The sequence below is a fragment of the Ochotona princeps genome, chromosome 20 (assembly GCF_030435755.1).
Source record: "Ochotona princeps isolate mOchPri1 chromosome 20, mOchPri1.hap1, whole genome shotgun sequence".
Classification (NCBI taxonomy): domain Eukaryota; kingdom Metazoa; phylum Chordata; class Mammalia; order Lagomorpha; family Ochotonidae; genus Ochotona; species Ochotona princeps.
Genome location: NC_080851.1, coordinates 26,836,077 through 26,853,373, shown reverse-complemented (window position 1 = coordinate 26,853,373; position 17,297 = coordinate 26,836,077). Strand labels below are relative to the sequence as shown.

Sequence of the window (17,297 nt, the reverse complement as noted above, 5' to 3'; positions counted from 1 at the left end):
TAAACTGACACATTTTAGCCATATAATTTTTTTAAGATTTATTAAGTTTTTCAGAACGATTTACAGAGAGAAGGAGAGACAGAGAGAAAGATCTTCCATTTGGTTGGTTCACTCCCCAAATAGCTGTAACGGCCAAAGCTGAAACCAAGCATATGCAGGGTCCCAAGGCTTTGGGCTGTCCTCCACTGCTTTCCCAGATCACAAGCAGGGAGCAGGTAAGGGAAGCGGAGCAGCCGAGATATAAACCAGCACCCACGTGGGATGCCAATGCTTGCAATGTGAGGATTTAGCCACTGAACCATCATGTCAGGCCCCATATAATCATTTTTATACATCAAAATCCAAAAAAATTCTGAAGAAAAGGCCTTACCTGTTCTCCTGCTTCTTGAAACTCCTTACATGCATCAGGGAAGACGTCATAGATAACGAGTGGATAACCATGTTTCATCAGATTTTTGGCCATTGGATTCCCCATGTTGCCCAGGCCGATAAATCCAACTGGAGTCTTAGAAGCCATTGATCTGGAACATACTGATTTCAAAACATTACTTTTCACAAGTGCAGAGAACATGTTTTTATTGTAAATATTCATTTAGTATTAGGAAGTCAATTGTTAGATAGTTTCCACAAAAGGTTTTAAAACGTTACTTTGAAACAAATGGCCTAGGCCTGGCTCGGTGGCCTAGCGGCTAAAGTCCTCGCCTTTAACGCCCCAGGATCCCATATGGGCGCCAGTTCTAATCCCGGCTGCTCCACTTCCCATCCAGCTCCCTGCTTGTGGCCTGGGAAAGCAGTCAAGGATGGCCCAAAGCCTTGGGACCCTGCACCCAAGTGGGAGACCTGGAAGAAGTTCCTGGCTCCTGGCTTCGGATCAGCACAGCACTGGCCGTTGCGGCTCACTTGGGGAGTGAATCATCGGACGAAAGATCTTCCGCTCTGTCTCTCCTCCTCTCTGTATATCCGGCTTTCCAATAAAAATAAATAAATCTTAAAAAAAATTTAAAATGAAACAAACGGCCTAATCACACTTAAAAATATCAACAATGTGCAAGTCAATTAAAGTATAATAATTTAATTCTTTAGGAAACATAAAATTTTAAGCAAGTTCTCCTATTTTATACCTATTCAACATCTCTAACATTTTCAACAATAAACTCAATGTTATTTACAAAATCTTTTATGTACTTTTTGCCTGTTACATGAAACATTCTATACTCTTAAGTCTCTATTATTCCCTTTACCAATGTATACAGAAGGCTGAAAACACTGAGATCTATATGCAGGTATTATAAAAGTTTATGGGAAAATAGAACTAACGCTTGTATTGGTACAAAAAGTTTTTTTTAAAATTATACATAATTTTCCCATACTGTATCACTTCTTTTTTAAGGTTTATGTATTTCAGAGTTACAGAAAGGGAGAGGCAGAGTCAGAAAAACAAAGAGATCTCCCATCCACCGGTTCATTCCTCTGATGCACAGCAGCCAATGCTGGGTCAGCTGGAACCAGGAGCTTTATCTGGGTCACCCACGTGAGTGCAGGGGCCAAGCCTTTGGGCCATCTTCCAGTGCTTTCCCAAGAGAACAGCCAAGACTTGGGCCAGCCCTCACAGGGGACTGGTAGAGTTGGAGATGGCAGCTTAACCCACTGCACCACAGTGCTTGGCTCCATAACACATATTTTCATGAATTTTTTTGAAGACTCTTTCTTGGATGCATTTCAATTTTCTTACATTTATCTTTTAAAAGTTTGTATTATCTTTTAATTCCATTTTCCACAAACTTTTTGAAGTTACTTCATACTTCGATTGGGTCTGACAAAGGGAAATTTTTCCTTCCCACTCCTACAATTAGTCACCATCTTCTCCAGTGATATTAAAAAAGGTTTAGAATTTTTTCCAAATCTTTATCTATTGATTTGAAAGATAGAATTAGAAAGAGGGAGAGACAGATAGGAAGATCTTTCATCCACTGGCCACTTAGCTGGCCAAAACAGGTAATACTGGGCCAGGCGGAAGCCAGGAGCTTTTTCCAGGTCTCCAAGACATGAGTGCGGAGGCCCAAGCACTAGGATCACAGCTGTTACATTTCCCAAGCCGGGTCACAAGCTGGGCAGCCAGGACTCAGACCAGTGCCCTTACGGAATGCCTTTCCTGTTATGCCACAAAGCCAGCATCTAATATTAAACCCTGGAGACCAAATTCCAACCAGAAGTCACCAGCTCATAAATGCAGACCTGGGAAATGGGCAGGGAAAGCTTCCAGCGGTTTGAGGTACAAAGGGCAACGATATAAGCATCATGGTCTATCAACCCTGTACCTTCAGAAAAGAGGAACTTCCATTCACCCAAACAAAATTAATTGAACAGCATCTCTCTTATCGATTTCGTTCTTCACAAAAGGTTTTTCAAAATCACACTGAGGCAGCCAGCGCTGTGGCACAGAAGCTTAAGCCACAGCCTGCAGTGTATGGACACCAGTTCAAGTCCCAGCTTTACCACTTCCGATCCAGCTCCTAGCTCATGTGTCTGGAAAGCAGTGGAGGACGATCCAAGCACCTGGAACCCTCCCACTCATGTGGCAAACCAGAAGGAAATCCTGCCTTCTGGCTTCAGCCGGCCCAGCCCATTTTTGAGGCCATTCGGGGAGTGAACCAGTAGACCGAAGACCTTTCTCCTTTCTCTGTAACTCTGTCTTTCAAATAAATAAATCTTTTTAAAAATCACACTGGGGTCAGGGGAGGGTGGAGAAAGGGGGAGAACTATGTGACTCCATCGGCTAATCCTCTGCCTGCAAGTGCCAGAATCCCATATGGACACTGGTAAGTGTCCCAGCTGCTACACCTTCCAGCTCCCTGCTTGTGGCCTGCAAGAGCAGCAGAGGATGGCCCAAAGCTTTGGGACCCTGCACCCGCGTGGGAGACCTTGAACAAGCTCCACATCCTGGTGTGGGATTGGCTCAGCTCTGGTTGTTGCGGCCATCTGGGAAGAGAACCAACAGGCGGAAGATCTTTTTGTCTCTCCTTTTCTCTGTAGATCTGCCTTTCCAATAACAACAAATTTTTTTTCCATTCATTTTTTTTATTCATTAATTACATTATATTAGTTTCATAGGTACTGGGATTTCCCCCACCCCTCCCCACACCCTCCCCCCATGGTGGATTGCTCCACTTTGTTACGTGACCACAATTTAAGTTCAGTTGAGAGTCCCTCACTGCAAGCAACAAATCTTTTTTTTTTAAATCACACTGGGACACACAATTCAAAATAACGCTTTCAAGAGTAAGGACCCTTTGTATCACCATGAAAATAATACTGGGTGTAATTTCTCAATTTAAGAATACTCCTACACATTCAGTCACAGACTAAGGTGCTGTATCAGATTTGAGAGAGAAATATAAGTAAGATATGAGCCTCGCCCTCCAAAAATTCACAGTCTCGTCAAACAGGAAATGTCCCTTCATTTTCTGGCTTTACTTTACATTTTTTTTTTCAAGGACTCCAGTTTGGAAGCTGTTTAACACAACAGTTCATCATCGTCTTCCTTTTAAGTTTCAAGTCCTCTACTGACTGACGCCTGCTCTTCCTTGATCTCAATCCAATTGTACTAAGTTTTACTATAAGCAAAGACCTGATACTTTACTGCTGAAGCACTGGCAGTTTTCCTGAACTGAAAGTACACAGATCTCAACTTGATGACCAACTCTAACACTGCTGTTGCCTGCGAATGTCGTTACTGGGCAGGATCGCCTTACCAAGGCTAAGTCTAACCCTGGGTACCGCGTGTGTCCTTTGTCTGGCCTTCTGGCACATGAGAGGCTCACTGACAGCAGAGACACCTAAGTGGAATTTTACTTTGGCAGTAAAAAAATGAGAAGTGCTCACCTACTTTGTGAAAGACTTCTCATATGTGCTCATAAGCAAATGAACAGTAACAGTCTGAGAGAGAAACATAGCTTTACCATGCCAGACAACTGGGTGAAGATTAGAAATGCATAATTTAGCAATCTTAAAGCATTAGAAACAAAAAAAGCATATTTTAAAGGCAGTGAATTCAGTTGACAACTAACCATGGGCTGAACACCTAATGAATATGTCATGATGGAACGAAAATACACACACACACTGAACAGTACTAGCACGTCAAGATGCCATGGACACAAATGGGACAAGCACTTTGCAACCAATCCAAAAGGACAGAAATACACACACACACTGAACAGTACTAGCACGTCAAGACGCCATGGACACAAATGGGACAAGCACCTTGCAACCAATCCAAAAGGACAGAAATTATGCATGCAAACACACTTGACACTTGTGGGTGTATAAAAAAACAATCTCTTATAGCAGAAGCATTCATGGCTTAGGAACTTGAAGGTGACATCTGACCCAAGCATTCTAGGATTGGTAAGATGATTCCACACAAAACAGGGAAGAAGTAGCAGACGTTGCCTTGCAGCAAGTTTAGCTGATACCCCAAAGTGGCACTGGTTCAGGTTCCAGCTGCTCCATTTGCCATCCAGCTTCCTCTAACAGCCCGGGAAAGCAACAGAAGATGGCCCACATGTTTGGAGCCCTGCATTCATATGGGAAACCCAGAAGAGGCTCCTGGCTCCAGCCCTGACCTAGCCCTGCCTGTTGCAGAAATTTGGAAGTGAACCAACAAATGAAGATCTCTCTTTCTCTCAACTCTGTCTTTCAAACAAAAAATAGACAATCTTTCTCTGTGTCTCTCCTTCTCTCTGTATATCTGCCTTTCCAATAAAAATAAATAAATCTTAAAAAAAGAGAAAAATTGGGCCCAGCACAGTGACTTAGCAGCTAATGTCCTCAGCTTGGATGCCCTGGGATCCCATATGGGCACTGGTTCTAATCCCAGCAGCCCTACATCCCATCTAGCTCCCTGCTTGTGGCCTGGGAAAGTAGTTGAGGATGACCCAGTCTTGGGACCCTATACCAGCGTGGGAGACTCGGAAGAGGCTCCTGGCTCCTGGCTTTAGATAGTGCAGCTCCAGCCGTTGCGGCCACTTGGGGAATGAACCATCGAATGGAAGATCTTTCTTTCTGTCTCTCCTTTTCTCTGTATATCTGCCTTTCCAATCAAAAATAAATAAATCTTAAAAAAAAAAAAAGAAAAATTGTCTTAACTGAAGTCCACATATCCTGAAACCAGGAATATGGAAGATATTTTAACTATAAATCAAATTTCCCAAAATAAAATCTAGCAACAGAAAATTACGAAAATACAAATGTGAACTATATTTTACATATATATATAAACATATAAATGATATTGTAGAATTACTGATAACTATCTGAGGTGGGATAATGGTAGTTCTATTAGAAAAGATTCCTAAAATTCAGATTAATGCTGAATAATTAGGGCTCAAATGTCATGATGCCTGCAATTTACTTTCAAATAGTACAGGTAGGAAATGTATGTAGGATACGTAAAGCAAATATGGCAAAATATTAACCACTGTTGCCTCTAAGCGAAGAACACATGAATGCTCTCTGTAGCATTTTTTCAGTACTCTGATATTTTTCATAAGCAAAAAGGGAAAATAAACGTATGGGGGGAAAAAACTGCAGCACAAGCTATTGGTTCCACCCAGTGCAGAAACAGCTGCTCCTGCCATGTGGGGAGTGACCCAGCAGGAAATCCAGCACAAAATCAAATCATGTTTTTTAAAAATTTACAGATAACAAGATACAAATAAATCAGAAAAATGTTTCCAACCTGTCAGGAGCCGTGTACTATAGCCATACTGAAGCCATTTTGAATATAGAACTACGGGCCAGTGGAAAACCCCTGGTTGGCTAGATGCTTGGGAAAGAGGTTATGAAACTAATCACATGCTTAGCTTCAATTGTTTCTAGCAACTGTTTCAGAATGTGATTTATGCTGTACTTACCGACATCTTGCTACTGATTACCTATGCTATTGTTGATATGTTGGTTATTGTTGTTGATATGGTGGTTGCTCAAGAACAATCGGTCTTGAGACCATGGCCTGGGTCCCAGTTTCTCCTTCCCTCCCTGAGCCTTAGTTACTGAAGAATATAAAAACCCTCAGTTGAAATCAATAAAGTGACAGCTTGATCAGACCTACTGTTTTGCTGTCCATTCTTTGTGTCTCTTGTCCCTTCATTCTCTCCTAGGTTGGTTGCGACCCCGTTGACTGTCCTGCTGGATGGGACACTAACCATGATACAAATAATCAGAGCTTTTTTTATGCACAAATAACTTCATAATCTGGCAAACATGAATGCAAAAAAAATTCACAATGATTTTTGACAATGAATGTTGCAAAAATCACAAAATAACAAAAATATGTAAATTGATCCCCCCAAAAAACTGAAAGCATATTCAACTTGTCACAGTTTATGGAAATGTAAAGCCAAGCAATGTGATATCATTTTTCACCTATCAGATAGATCTTTCCTTGATAAAAAAAAAAAAAAAAACTACTGAAAACAAAGGAGAATCTCACAAATGCAGAATTCTACAACTGTATCAGGTAAACATTCTACTGGCTACTTATTTAAATTTTTTTTAAAGATTTTTTATTTTATTGGAAAGGCAGATGTACAGAGAGGAGGAGAGGCAGAGAGGAAGATCTTCTGTCCAATGATTCACTCCCTAGGTGACCGCAACGGCCGGTGCTGCGCCGATCCGAAGCCAGGAGCCAGGAACTTCTTTCTGGGTCTTCCAAGCGGGTGCAGGGTCCCAAAGCATTGGGCCGTCCTCGTCTGCTTTCCCAGGTCACAAGCAGGGAGCTGGATGGGAAGTGGAGCTACCAGGATTAGAACCGGCGCCCATATGGGATCCCAGCATGTTCAAGGCGAGGACCTTAACCATTACACTATTGCGCTGAGCCCGACTTAATTGAATTTTTTAAAGTTTAAGGCATGAAAAAAAAATGAATAAAGTTTAAAGCATGAGTCTTACGCAATAGCCCAACAGCTAAAGTCCTCGTCTTGCATGCACCAGGATCCCATACGGGCGCCGGTTCTAATCCTAGAGGCTCTGCTTCCCATCCACCTCCCTGCTTGTGGCCTGGGAAAGCAGCTGAGGACAACCCAGAGCCTTGGGACCCTACACCCACATGGGGGACTTGGAGAAAGCTCCAGACTCCTGGCTTCAGATAGGCTCAGCTCCAGCGATTGCAGTCTCTTGAGGAGTGAACCATCGGACAGAAGATCTTTCTCTCTGTCTCTTCTCTCTGTATATCTGCCTTTCCAAAAAAAATAAATGAATCTTAAAAAATTTGGATGGGTACAATTTTTTAAAATATACATGATCTTTTCATAATACATTTTTCCATGAGCTTTTGGATGATATATTTTGGTTTATTATAGCTCAGGGGTATCAATTACAGACAAACTGCAACAAGCCAAGTATATGTTGATAGAGCACTTAATTTACAATAATCAAACTCTAATAAGGCAGCTTATAATTCACAGTAAGTCAACACAACAAAATGTTACTCAGATGCTTAAAAGAGATGACACACGTAGGGGAAAATCTTGAGGATCAATTACTAGGTAAAAAAAATGTAAGCAGTAGGACACTAGGATAAAATACACCTAGTGGAGAAAATAAGGAAAATATACACAGATTATTTGTTCAGATTTTCTGTATGGACACGAATGAAACAGTAGCTACAGCTGGGCACTTGGATTAATGAGTAAGATTTGAAGCAAACAGTTTCACTTTTTATTTTATAACCTTTTGAGTTTTCATCATGTGCATGCAACTTTTATAAGAACTTTTACAATACAATGAAATATATGAATTGGCACACAGTGAGTGTTTAAGAAGTGTTATGTGAGTGAGTAACTGCTAACTAGAGAGGGTTCATCAAACGGGCAGATGGGAACAAAAGCCAGTTGTGAGGCAATCACAGAGTAACAAGGCTAAAAAGTGGACCCAGCAAAGATAATGATGACAGAAGCACTACACACTGTAGGATGAATCTTCAATATCCTTTCCTCCAATGTTTAGGATCAGGTTTTCTAAAGTGTCTAAACTCACACATGACAACACCCCATCTCTCTATCAAATGACTGGCTCAGGAGTTTCCAGTCCCAAGTCAAAGATCTGGGAAAGCTATGGAAAATCTAAAAACGCAATAGGGGATGGATAAGAGATTATTGAAAGCATTGTGTGCAATCAGTAAACTTCTGTGACTGTCAACATCACTACCCAAGTGGCAGCTGGGGGAAAGACACAGATGGCAATGCATTCTCATTATCAGGGCTGAGAACAAACAGCGTTGGGACACTATCAGGCACCAGTGAAATCCCTGATTGAATCAGAGTTTGAGGCTAGATACACAGAACCCAATGGAATGAGCAAACCAGCAATATGTCCGTGTATTAAAGAGAATGAAAGGACTACCCAGAATGATGAGAGAAATAACACATAGAACAAAACAAAAGTCATAGTGGGGGGGAATGGCCACACCAAACAGAGTCTGTCAAACCTCAGCAGGAAAACAAGTCCTGGTTGATGAGACCCTCCAGGAGAAGTGATACTTGAGGTCAAGAACCATGAAGGCCAATGTTCACTAGGCCAACACCACTTACTTACTACAACCATGGGCTCAGTGCTCTTCATTTCAACTCTGTTGTTGCAAAGTTAGAGAAAGTGATAGAATCAGATGATCAAAAGAGAAGTACTAAAGGACTGAAGGTGGCAATATTTAAAATCTTTTCTTGAGTTAAGGAGCTGTAGCAAGATTCCTATTCCATAGTCACTTCTTAGATGAAACAACTTGAAGTAACAATTTTCATACATATTAAATTCTAGCAACAAGAATAACCACTTTCAGAAAGTACTGTCAAGATTACTTGAGATAACACATATCAACTGTTCAAAAAAAGTGCCTGTCACAAGACCATCAACAAAGAATAGCTAGTTTTTTAGGTTCTTTTTATTGGAGTCAGATTTACAAGAAGAAGAGACAGAAAGATCTTCCGTCCACTGGTTCACTCCCCAAGTGGCCACAACAGCCAGAGCTGAGCTGATCCGAAGCCAGGAGCTTCTTACAGGTCTCCCACGCGTGGGCAGGGTCCCAAGGCTTTGGGCCATCCTCTACTGCTTTCCCCAGGCCACAAGTAGGGAGCTGGATGGGAAGTGAAGCAGCTGAAACATGAACTGGCACCTGTATGGGATCCCAGTGCCTACAAGGCAAGGATTTAGCCATTAGGCCATCATGTCATGCCCTAGACAGCTACTTCTACTGATCACAGTAAAGCAGTAACACTCCAGGACAAATCCTATGCCAACTGCCCCCTTTTCCCTGGTAGGTTATAAAAACGACTCAGTCAGAAGGCAAGAAAGCCTATAGCAGATGCCCTGTTACCTGGGAAGACAGCTTTTAGTTGAAGAGAGCAGGCATTGGCAATGCGTGGCCAGCACGGAATCTGATCCCACAGGAGCAGAAATACAATGTAAGGAATCACTATTACTTTAAAAACTTTGAAACCTAAAGTATACATCTTCCTTTAAGAAAAGTCCTTATAGTAGTATGTGGAAACAGAGTTGGAACACAGATACAATCAAGCTAGAAGAAATTGGTCAACACAGCACACAGGTATTACCAGTTGGTGGGTAGACAAGCTAGAGAACGCAGCAACATTAGTTTCTGAATGCACAAAGTTTGGTTTGCAGATAGGGCCAGGTTTTAGGAACCTGAAATACTGCCAAAAATCAGTTTCAAAATGCAAATACTGGTAGTATTACATTTTCGAAGCTTTTTCTAATCCAAGTATGTTCAGGAGAAAATTAGAAAGTCTGATAAAGCATAAAATCATAAAATATTAACCTCACTACACAAAGTTGAGCGGCTAGCACTGTGCACACGTCCTCTGGCCTCTGAATACATTTTCCCATTACACCATGGGATCATGTCCTCCTGACAGCATTATCTTAACCACTGTACTTAAACGCTGAGTTACTAAGCTAAGGTACTGACTTACACAACAAACATCTTTATGGTTTAGGTCAAGTTACTGTAATTATCAATATTCTCTTTATGTAATTTCCTAAGTTTAAGATCAATCGTTAGTCCCAGAAACACATGCATCTTTTTAGAACTTCATGCGTGACCCTAGAAGCTAAAGAACTGGTTAAAAAATATGCCAATATACATTTGACTACACTACAAGTTACGCTGCTTTGAAAGGAGATTTCATACATATAAAAGGGCCAATACTTTTAAAACCTGTACCTATTTCCATATTTGGTGCTGGTTAATTTTTTCATTCTACTCTTGTCAGGTGACCATTTTAAGATGACTTGAAACAAACTTCCTTTCACAACAATTGCAGCTGGCTTAAATCTATTATCTCTTTTGTCTAAAACTAATTACATTTTAACATTAAAAACTGTGTTGAGTGATCAAATAGTAGCATACATATAATTTAGTATTTCTTGCTTTTCTATTTCCTTTTTGATGTTTCAAGTCTTGAAACTATGATGTGCTGCTGACTGACAACTTTCAGGTCTCATTTTTTAAAAATAAATTATATACAGCCTTATATAACCACCCACAAGATATAATAGAGACAACTACCTCACAAGCCTTGGAACACTAAACAATGTTGCTTTTTCAATGAGGGTTCTTTTTCTCAGGGGACCTAACCTCCAAACTCCCAGGTGGATTTTTTTTTTTTTTTTTGCTATTCTTTAAAATTCTAACATCGAAAAAGTGAACACAAACATGAAAAAGAACCTCACAGAGAAAAAAAATTTTATCACCGAAGAACTAATCTCACATTTATCCTAAATCTACACTCTATCTACACTCTTACAACATCTTTGGAAGAAAGCACTCAAACAGCGAGGTCCCTTGCCAGATACCTAGAGGAGGGGTGGGAGGGAGGCGGTCCCAGCCCAGAGGGGCAGGGAGGGGCTTGGCCCCAGGGTCAGAGAGAGCACTCCAGTTGACTCTCCACCTGCTGCAAATCGGCCCGCAGCACACAGCCCTTCTGGGGCAAATCCACACCGCTTCCACCTTCACTAGCGAACCTTGAGAGGAAATTCACGGAGATTTTTAAGTGTCTCCAAAGTAGGAGGCATATTTTTTTTCAAACTCGAAGAGTTGGCCAGTCCGTGGAATGAGTATCTTTTCACTGTGATTAAGGATTAGATATCCATTTTCCTACAACGCGTGTTACCTGCTCTTCCCCACAGGTCTGACTGTGGAGAACTCAATCCCCACCCGGTTATTTTTTTATTTTAGTATTCTTAGAACATGGAAGAATCAGGACTATATCCTAGACTCTGTTGGGGCTATCCTAATTACTTTTCAAGTTTCTCCTGTGGGGAGAAAAAAAAATGGCTGGATTCGATCTTGGGGGTGGGGGGTCCTAAATTGTAAGAACGTGTGCAGCGCACAGAAGCAGGGCTGCCTGTGGCCACAATCCTGAGGCCGGTAAACGTGTCCTGCTGGACAATTTGGCAGATCCAAACTTTCCAGGAGCGGAAAAGCCCATCTGGTCTCCCCCGGTTGACGCCAAACTTGCCTATGGGATGCCTTAGGGCCCCGCGTGGCACAGACACCGCGTCGTGCGCCGTCCCACCCCGTCAGGGGAGTTTACCCCAAAGTCAGGCCCTGCAGGCTGAGCGTCCAGTCATGGAAGGCCAGGGTCACCCCTCAAGCTGGGCCCTTCAAACGTCCTCGGAGCCTTTAACTCAAAAAAGAAAAGTGCGCCCCGGACCTGGACCTAAGTACTCTATTCTTTACCCCCACGACCTCCCCCAGCCCTTCCCGAAGACCCGCAAAAGGGCGCTGACTCCTGTCCACCTGGTCCGGAGACGTGGGGGAAAGGCAGGACGTGAGGTAACTAGCAGTGGCCACAGAAGCCGGACAGGCCTTCGGGACCCGCCCCAGTGTGGGTTTTGAACAGCCCAACCCAACCGCAGCACGCGACCCGTGAAAAGACCTCCTCGGGCTGTCCGGCGGCCGGAACAGGGCCGGAGGAGACGCGAGGAGGCTGGCAAGTCCTTACCCGCTGCAAAGCTGGCAGCTGCTGGCCGCGGCCGCTGGCTCCAGCACCACAGGCCGGAGGCGGCCCCTCGGAGTCGTAAGGAGGCTGCCATGCTGCCCCCCAGCCCCGCCTCCCGCGGTCACCTCTGCCGCCTCCCGGCCGGACCCGCTGACAGACTGAGAGGGAGCGCCGTGGCACCGGCGGACGCGGCCACGGCGTGGGTCCGCGCGCGCACGCGCTCTCGCTTCTCCCAGAGGCGAGTGAGGCCAGGCGGGACAGGGCCCGTCAATCTCCTTAACGGACACACATGTTAGCCAATCAGAGTTCGCAAATGCTTTGCGGCTTTGAGTTACACCAATAGGAGACGCGTTGGTCCCGCCACCGAGTTTCCCCTTCGTTGACTGTCTGTGGGCGGGAGCGTCCTTGTTTACGAAGAGGAGGAGGGTGTATGGGAGGCGGTGGCTGTCGCTCACTCCAGGAGCACCTGCTTCTCCAGACCCGCCCCTGTCTGTGGTTCTCCAGCCCCAAGGAACAGAGCCAACTGATGCAACTGTTCAGCAAAACGCTGGACTGCCCTCTATAGAGGCACATTTTTACCTTCCATGATACACAGATCTCGTGAAGTTAGCATTTGTATCTTTAGTATTTGCTCTTTAGAACATGATCCCAGAAGTCTACCAGGAACTTTTCAAGACATTTGATTGTATCTGACCAACTACTTTCCCAACAAATGTAAAAAAAAAAAAAAAAAAAAATAGAAAATAATGTTTTCTGAGCAGTGTCGGAGCACACTTAAGTAACAGACTGATGGACTTATGACTGCTTATGAAGGACTATACTATTATAATAATATGGGGAAGAATGTTCTCTAAAGCATACAGGTATTAGAAATTTACACTTTTTCTTCCAAAACATTTTTCTCTATTTTGAAAACACTTATGTTCTGCATCCATGTTGTCAGCAAAAACCAGCGGTAAAGCAAAATCGCAAAAGTTGTGTGTAGGTGTTCACGTCTGCTAGACATTATTCCTTCTTCTGTGCACGCTGGAACCCCTTAAGATAGCCGCAGGTGCCTCCACTCGCACCAGCAAAGGACACCAAGAGCACACCACTGCAAAACAGCCAACTTCTGGAGGAAGGCGGCAAAAGAGGAAGAGACAGTGCTTAGCTGGGATCCCCGGGTGTCCACCACCCAGCCCCAGATCCATTACACCTGCTCACTTGCTCAGCGTGGGACTCCCCCAAGCTTTTAATGTACGCAGCAGAATCAACAGATGTGACTTTGACCTTGTATTCTGTTTCTCCTCCCAGTCACCCATGCAGTTGGAAACAACTAAAGGAAAACCAAACATACCGGATAGTTTCCAAGCGGGCTCTCCTGACTCTGCATGCCAGCAGTGCTTCCAGGAACTGGTACAGAGTGCAAGGTCGCCATCTGGAACTGGCAGTAAAAGAATTCCCCTTTCTGGCGGTCTCTCCGCCTTAACCCTTTACTCCATATCCACCTACAAAAAGCCGAGAAAGTGGAGACAGAAAACAAGAAAGACTAATTTCACGTATTGTACAGTTTCCTGGAATTGAGACCTGGCTGCTGGACAACCCTTGGTTTCTGGAGCATTCCCTACCTGTCTACAATCCATAAATGCAACCAACCCCACATGTTTCCATAATTAGCTGCTGCTGGGCCCCAGGCTTCCCAACTATGTCAGCCTTATTGGGCAGCGGAGCTTTTTATGGTGCAGGACAGGGCATCAGTGATCTTCCAGGCTCCCAGAGTGTATATCTAAAATCAGATTGCTGTTGTTATTTTTACACTGAACTGCTGTTTCTTTTGTTTCTGTGGGTTGTGTATGGCACTCTTCCCTTGCAATGGAACATTTCTTTGCAAAAGGCTGACTCCCATGAATACCATGTCCTAAGACCAGGATAGCAAAGAAGCAGGGGGCCTGGCACGATAGCCTAGTGGCTAAAGTCCTTGCCTTGAACGTACCGGGATTCCATATAGGTGCCAGTTCTAATCCCAACCACTCCGCTTCCCATCTAGCTCCCTGCTTATGGCCTGGGAAGGCAGTCAATAATGGCCCAAAGTCTTAGGACTTTGTACCTGTGAAGGAGACCTGGAGGAGGCTCTGTGCTCCCTTCTTTGGATTGGTTCAGCTCTGGCTGTTGTGGCCTCTTAGGGAGTGAATCACTGGATGGAAGATCTTTCCCTCTGTCTCTCCTCCTCTCTGTATATTTCACTTTCCAATAAAAAATAAAATAAATCATTAAAAGAAAAAAAAAATGAAGGAAGCAGGAGGACTCATGCCAGTTGGAAGGTCTTCTTCATTTGTTTTTTTTTTTTTAAGATTTATTTATTTTATTACAAAGTCAGATATACAGAGAGGAGGAGAGACAGAGCAGAAGATCTTCCGTCCGATGATTCACTCCCCAAGTGAGCCGCAACGGCCGATGCTGTGCCGATCCGGAGCTGGGAACCAGGAACTTCTTCCAGGTCTCCCACACGGGTACAGGGTCCCAATGCATTGGGCCATCCTTGACTGCTTTCCCAGGCCGCAAGCAGGGAGGTGGATGGGAAGTGGAGCAGCCGGGATTAGAACTGGCGCCCATATGGGATCCCGGCGCATTCAAGGTGAGGACTTTAGCCGCTAGGCCACGCCACCGGGCCCCATTTGTTTTTGTTTTGCTGTGTTGTGCCTTGGGCCCTCCGTGAGGTGGTGGTGGAAGCAAAAGATGAGTCATCATCAGAGGGATGCTGGTTTGAGTCCTACTTGCTTCACTTCTAATCTGGCTCCCTGTTGATGTACCTGAGAATGTAATAGAAAGTGAATTCAAGGGCTTGAGCCTCTCAGGAGACCTGGGTAGAGTTCCAGATTCCTAGCTTCGGCCAGGTCCGGCCTGGCCACTGTGGTCATTTGAGGAACCAACCAATGGATGAAAGATCTCTTGCTCGTTAAAAAAAAAAAAAAAAGATGATGAGATGGTTCTGAAAGATGGAAATCAGTCATACCAGTTGGGAGCTTCAGTACCCAAAAAGGAACACAGTAGCCAGTCCTGGGTTTTAACTGAAACTTTTATATCCCACATTGGGTGCTGGAGAAGCTGAAAACCGGAATCCTGGAAATTCTGAGAGGAGTGGACGAAAAAAGTTTGAATAAAAGTCTGTTCTCTAGCCTAAGGAGGAAAGAAAGAGCATAGCATGACAGAAAACATGTAGAAGATGGCACACTACTATTAACAAAGCAACTCTCTCTTTTTTTTTAAAGATTTATTTATTTTTATTACAAAGTCAGATATACAGGGGCTGCAGGAGAGAGCGTCTTGCTCGGATCCCAATCCCAGCCACCATGTGCTCATGCTGAGCTGGGCCCATGCGGCCAGTGCATCATTTGGCGCCAGGCTGTGCCTGCTGGCCGCCCGGCCGGGGAGCTCTGGGGTAATGGATGTCTGAATCGCTGCTTAGATAGCTCTAGGCTGACCTCACTGTTTCTGGGATCTGAGTCAATCCTAAAGATTCCCAATGCCAGTAACTCTTCCTTTGAAGAACTTCTAATCACTTAATAATGCTGAGCTTTGAACACCTATTATGCAAAAGGTAAGCTCTGGCTTGTCTAGCAGGATATTTTTTTGCCTGACATGATGATGGTTCAGGAGACTGGTCACATTAGGCAGGGCCATAATATTAAGTTGCACTCTAGAACCTTATCCTGGGGTGGATTCTGTGCAGGATGTGTGGGCCACACCCTATAGAAAGTTTAGCCCCACTGGTAAACCTAAAAGTCTGGGTGGTTATGGACTAAGCTAGGTGTGACCAAGGAGCCTGCCATCAATCACAGGTAAAGGGACCCGCCACAGACTGGACTGGGCAAGGCAGCAGCACCCAAATGTGCATCCTGAATAGGTTGTGGGGTGGGCCGGGCTGCAACATTCACCAGCTCGTACAAGGCCAAATGGGAGGCCAGAGTACACCGGGCACTGGCCTAAAACCCAATGGCATATATGTAAATGGGGTCTGGGAGTGGATCAAGTGGAGGAACTTGGGAAGCTCCCCTGGCGAGTCATAGCTCTCGCTGGTGAACACGTGGTCCAGATCTGGGGGTCGGGCAAGCAGGGCATAGTAGCTCCAAAATGTGTAAATTGGCAATGGAACGGAATGTACTGGGCAGGACTGAGCAAACCTTTGCCTACAAGCAAAACTAGAAACCAACATGGGGTCATACCGAGCTAGGCTCTTGCACCTACTGGTCCTCAGAGCAACCACGGGCAGCTGCATGATTTACGGCTAGGAACAGGCCCAATTGGGGAGGTAAGGGGACACCCTAACAGGGTTGAGGTTCCCACCAAGGGGCACGTGTGCTGGAATGGGGGCTGCATTCTATCTAGGAAACAGTTGCAGTCACCCGAGCCACTAGTGTGGGCTGGGATTGGATGCACCAGGCCAGTTCAGACCCCAACACCATCTGGTGTCATGGAGAACCAGGGTAGATGTGGGACTGACTAGGCTGGGTCTCAATCCCCTACTGAGCCATGTGTGAGCTGTATGTGGGTATGGACGAGCCATGGCTGGGCTGAAACATCCAACAACAAAAACCAGAATGGGGTGAAAGCCAGCTGGGAAAAGCCACTGTTCCTGCTAGGACAGGAGGTGAACCGAGTAGGGTTGGCTCAAGGACCCCCTGGTATGTGCAAAATCTGGCATTGGGAGGGGTTCTGATGGAGGAGCCTGGGCAACTCCTCTGGCAGGACACAGTCCCTACAGGTAAGCGCAAGAAGCATGATAGGAAACAACCCAGAATAGGCCATGGAAAGTTTCCCACTAGCACACATTCGGCATGGGTCAGGGGCAGACCAGGCTGAATCAGTTCATGTCATCCACTGGCAAATCCGATCACCAGAACAGAGTGTGGGTTGAGCCGGGTTTGGTCGCGACAAAACCAGTACACATTATGGAATGCCAGGGTGAGGTTGCCTGTGCTGGATTTGACTGCAGCACCCAAACAGCACACATGAGATCCAGGAAGGGAGGGACAGATCTGACAGGGGGATTAAGGGGCTGGTCCCCTCGCCAGACAGCTACTCCCACTGGAGAGCGTGGGCTGGGATAGAGACAGACCAGACTAAGCAAGGCTGCAACACCTGTGCGCTGCATGTGGACTAGATCAGGGGAAAGCCAGGCTGGGCTGATTATTCCTGCGGTGCAAGCATAAATTAGAGTGGGTGAGGGATGTTTGGGCTTAGCCGCAGCATCAACTGGCAGAAGCTGGCACTGGGGACTAATTCTGTCAAGTCAAATCACAG

The 17,297-nt window shown here is 44.8% G+C and overlaps 1 protein-coding gene across 1 annotated transcript in view; it reads right to left on the bottom strand.

Moving 5' to 3' along the window:
* The window catches only part of HIBADH (3-hydroxyisobutyrate dehydrogenase), a 106,438-nt gene extending 94,193 nt beyond the window's left edge, over positions 1 to 12,245 (bottom strand). The window contains exons 1-2 of the mRNA XM_004582416.4: positions 12,021 to 12,245; positions 371 to 531 (exon numbers count right to left, since the gene is read on the bottom strand). Coding sequence (XP_004582473.1) covers positions 371 to 531; positions 12,021 to 12,111 — 252 coding nt within the window. The 5' untranslated portion in view covers positions 12,112 to 12,245. The remainder of the gene's footprint in view (positions 1 to 370; positions 532 to 12,020) is intronic.
* Positions 12,246 to 17,297: the final 5,052 nt, after the last annotated feature.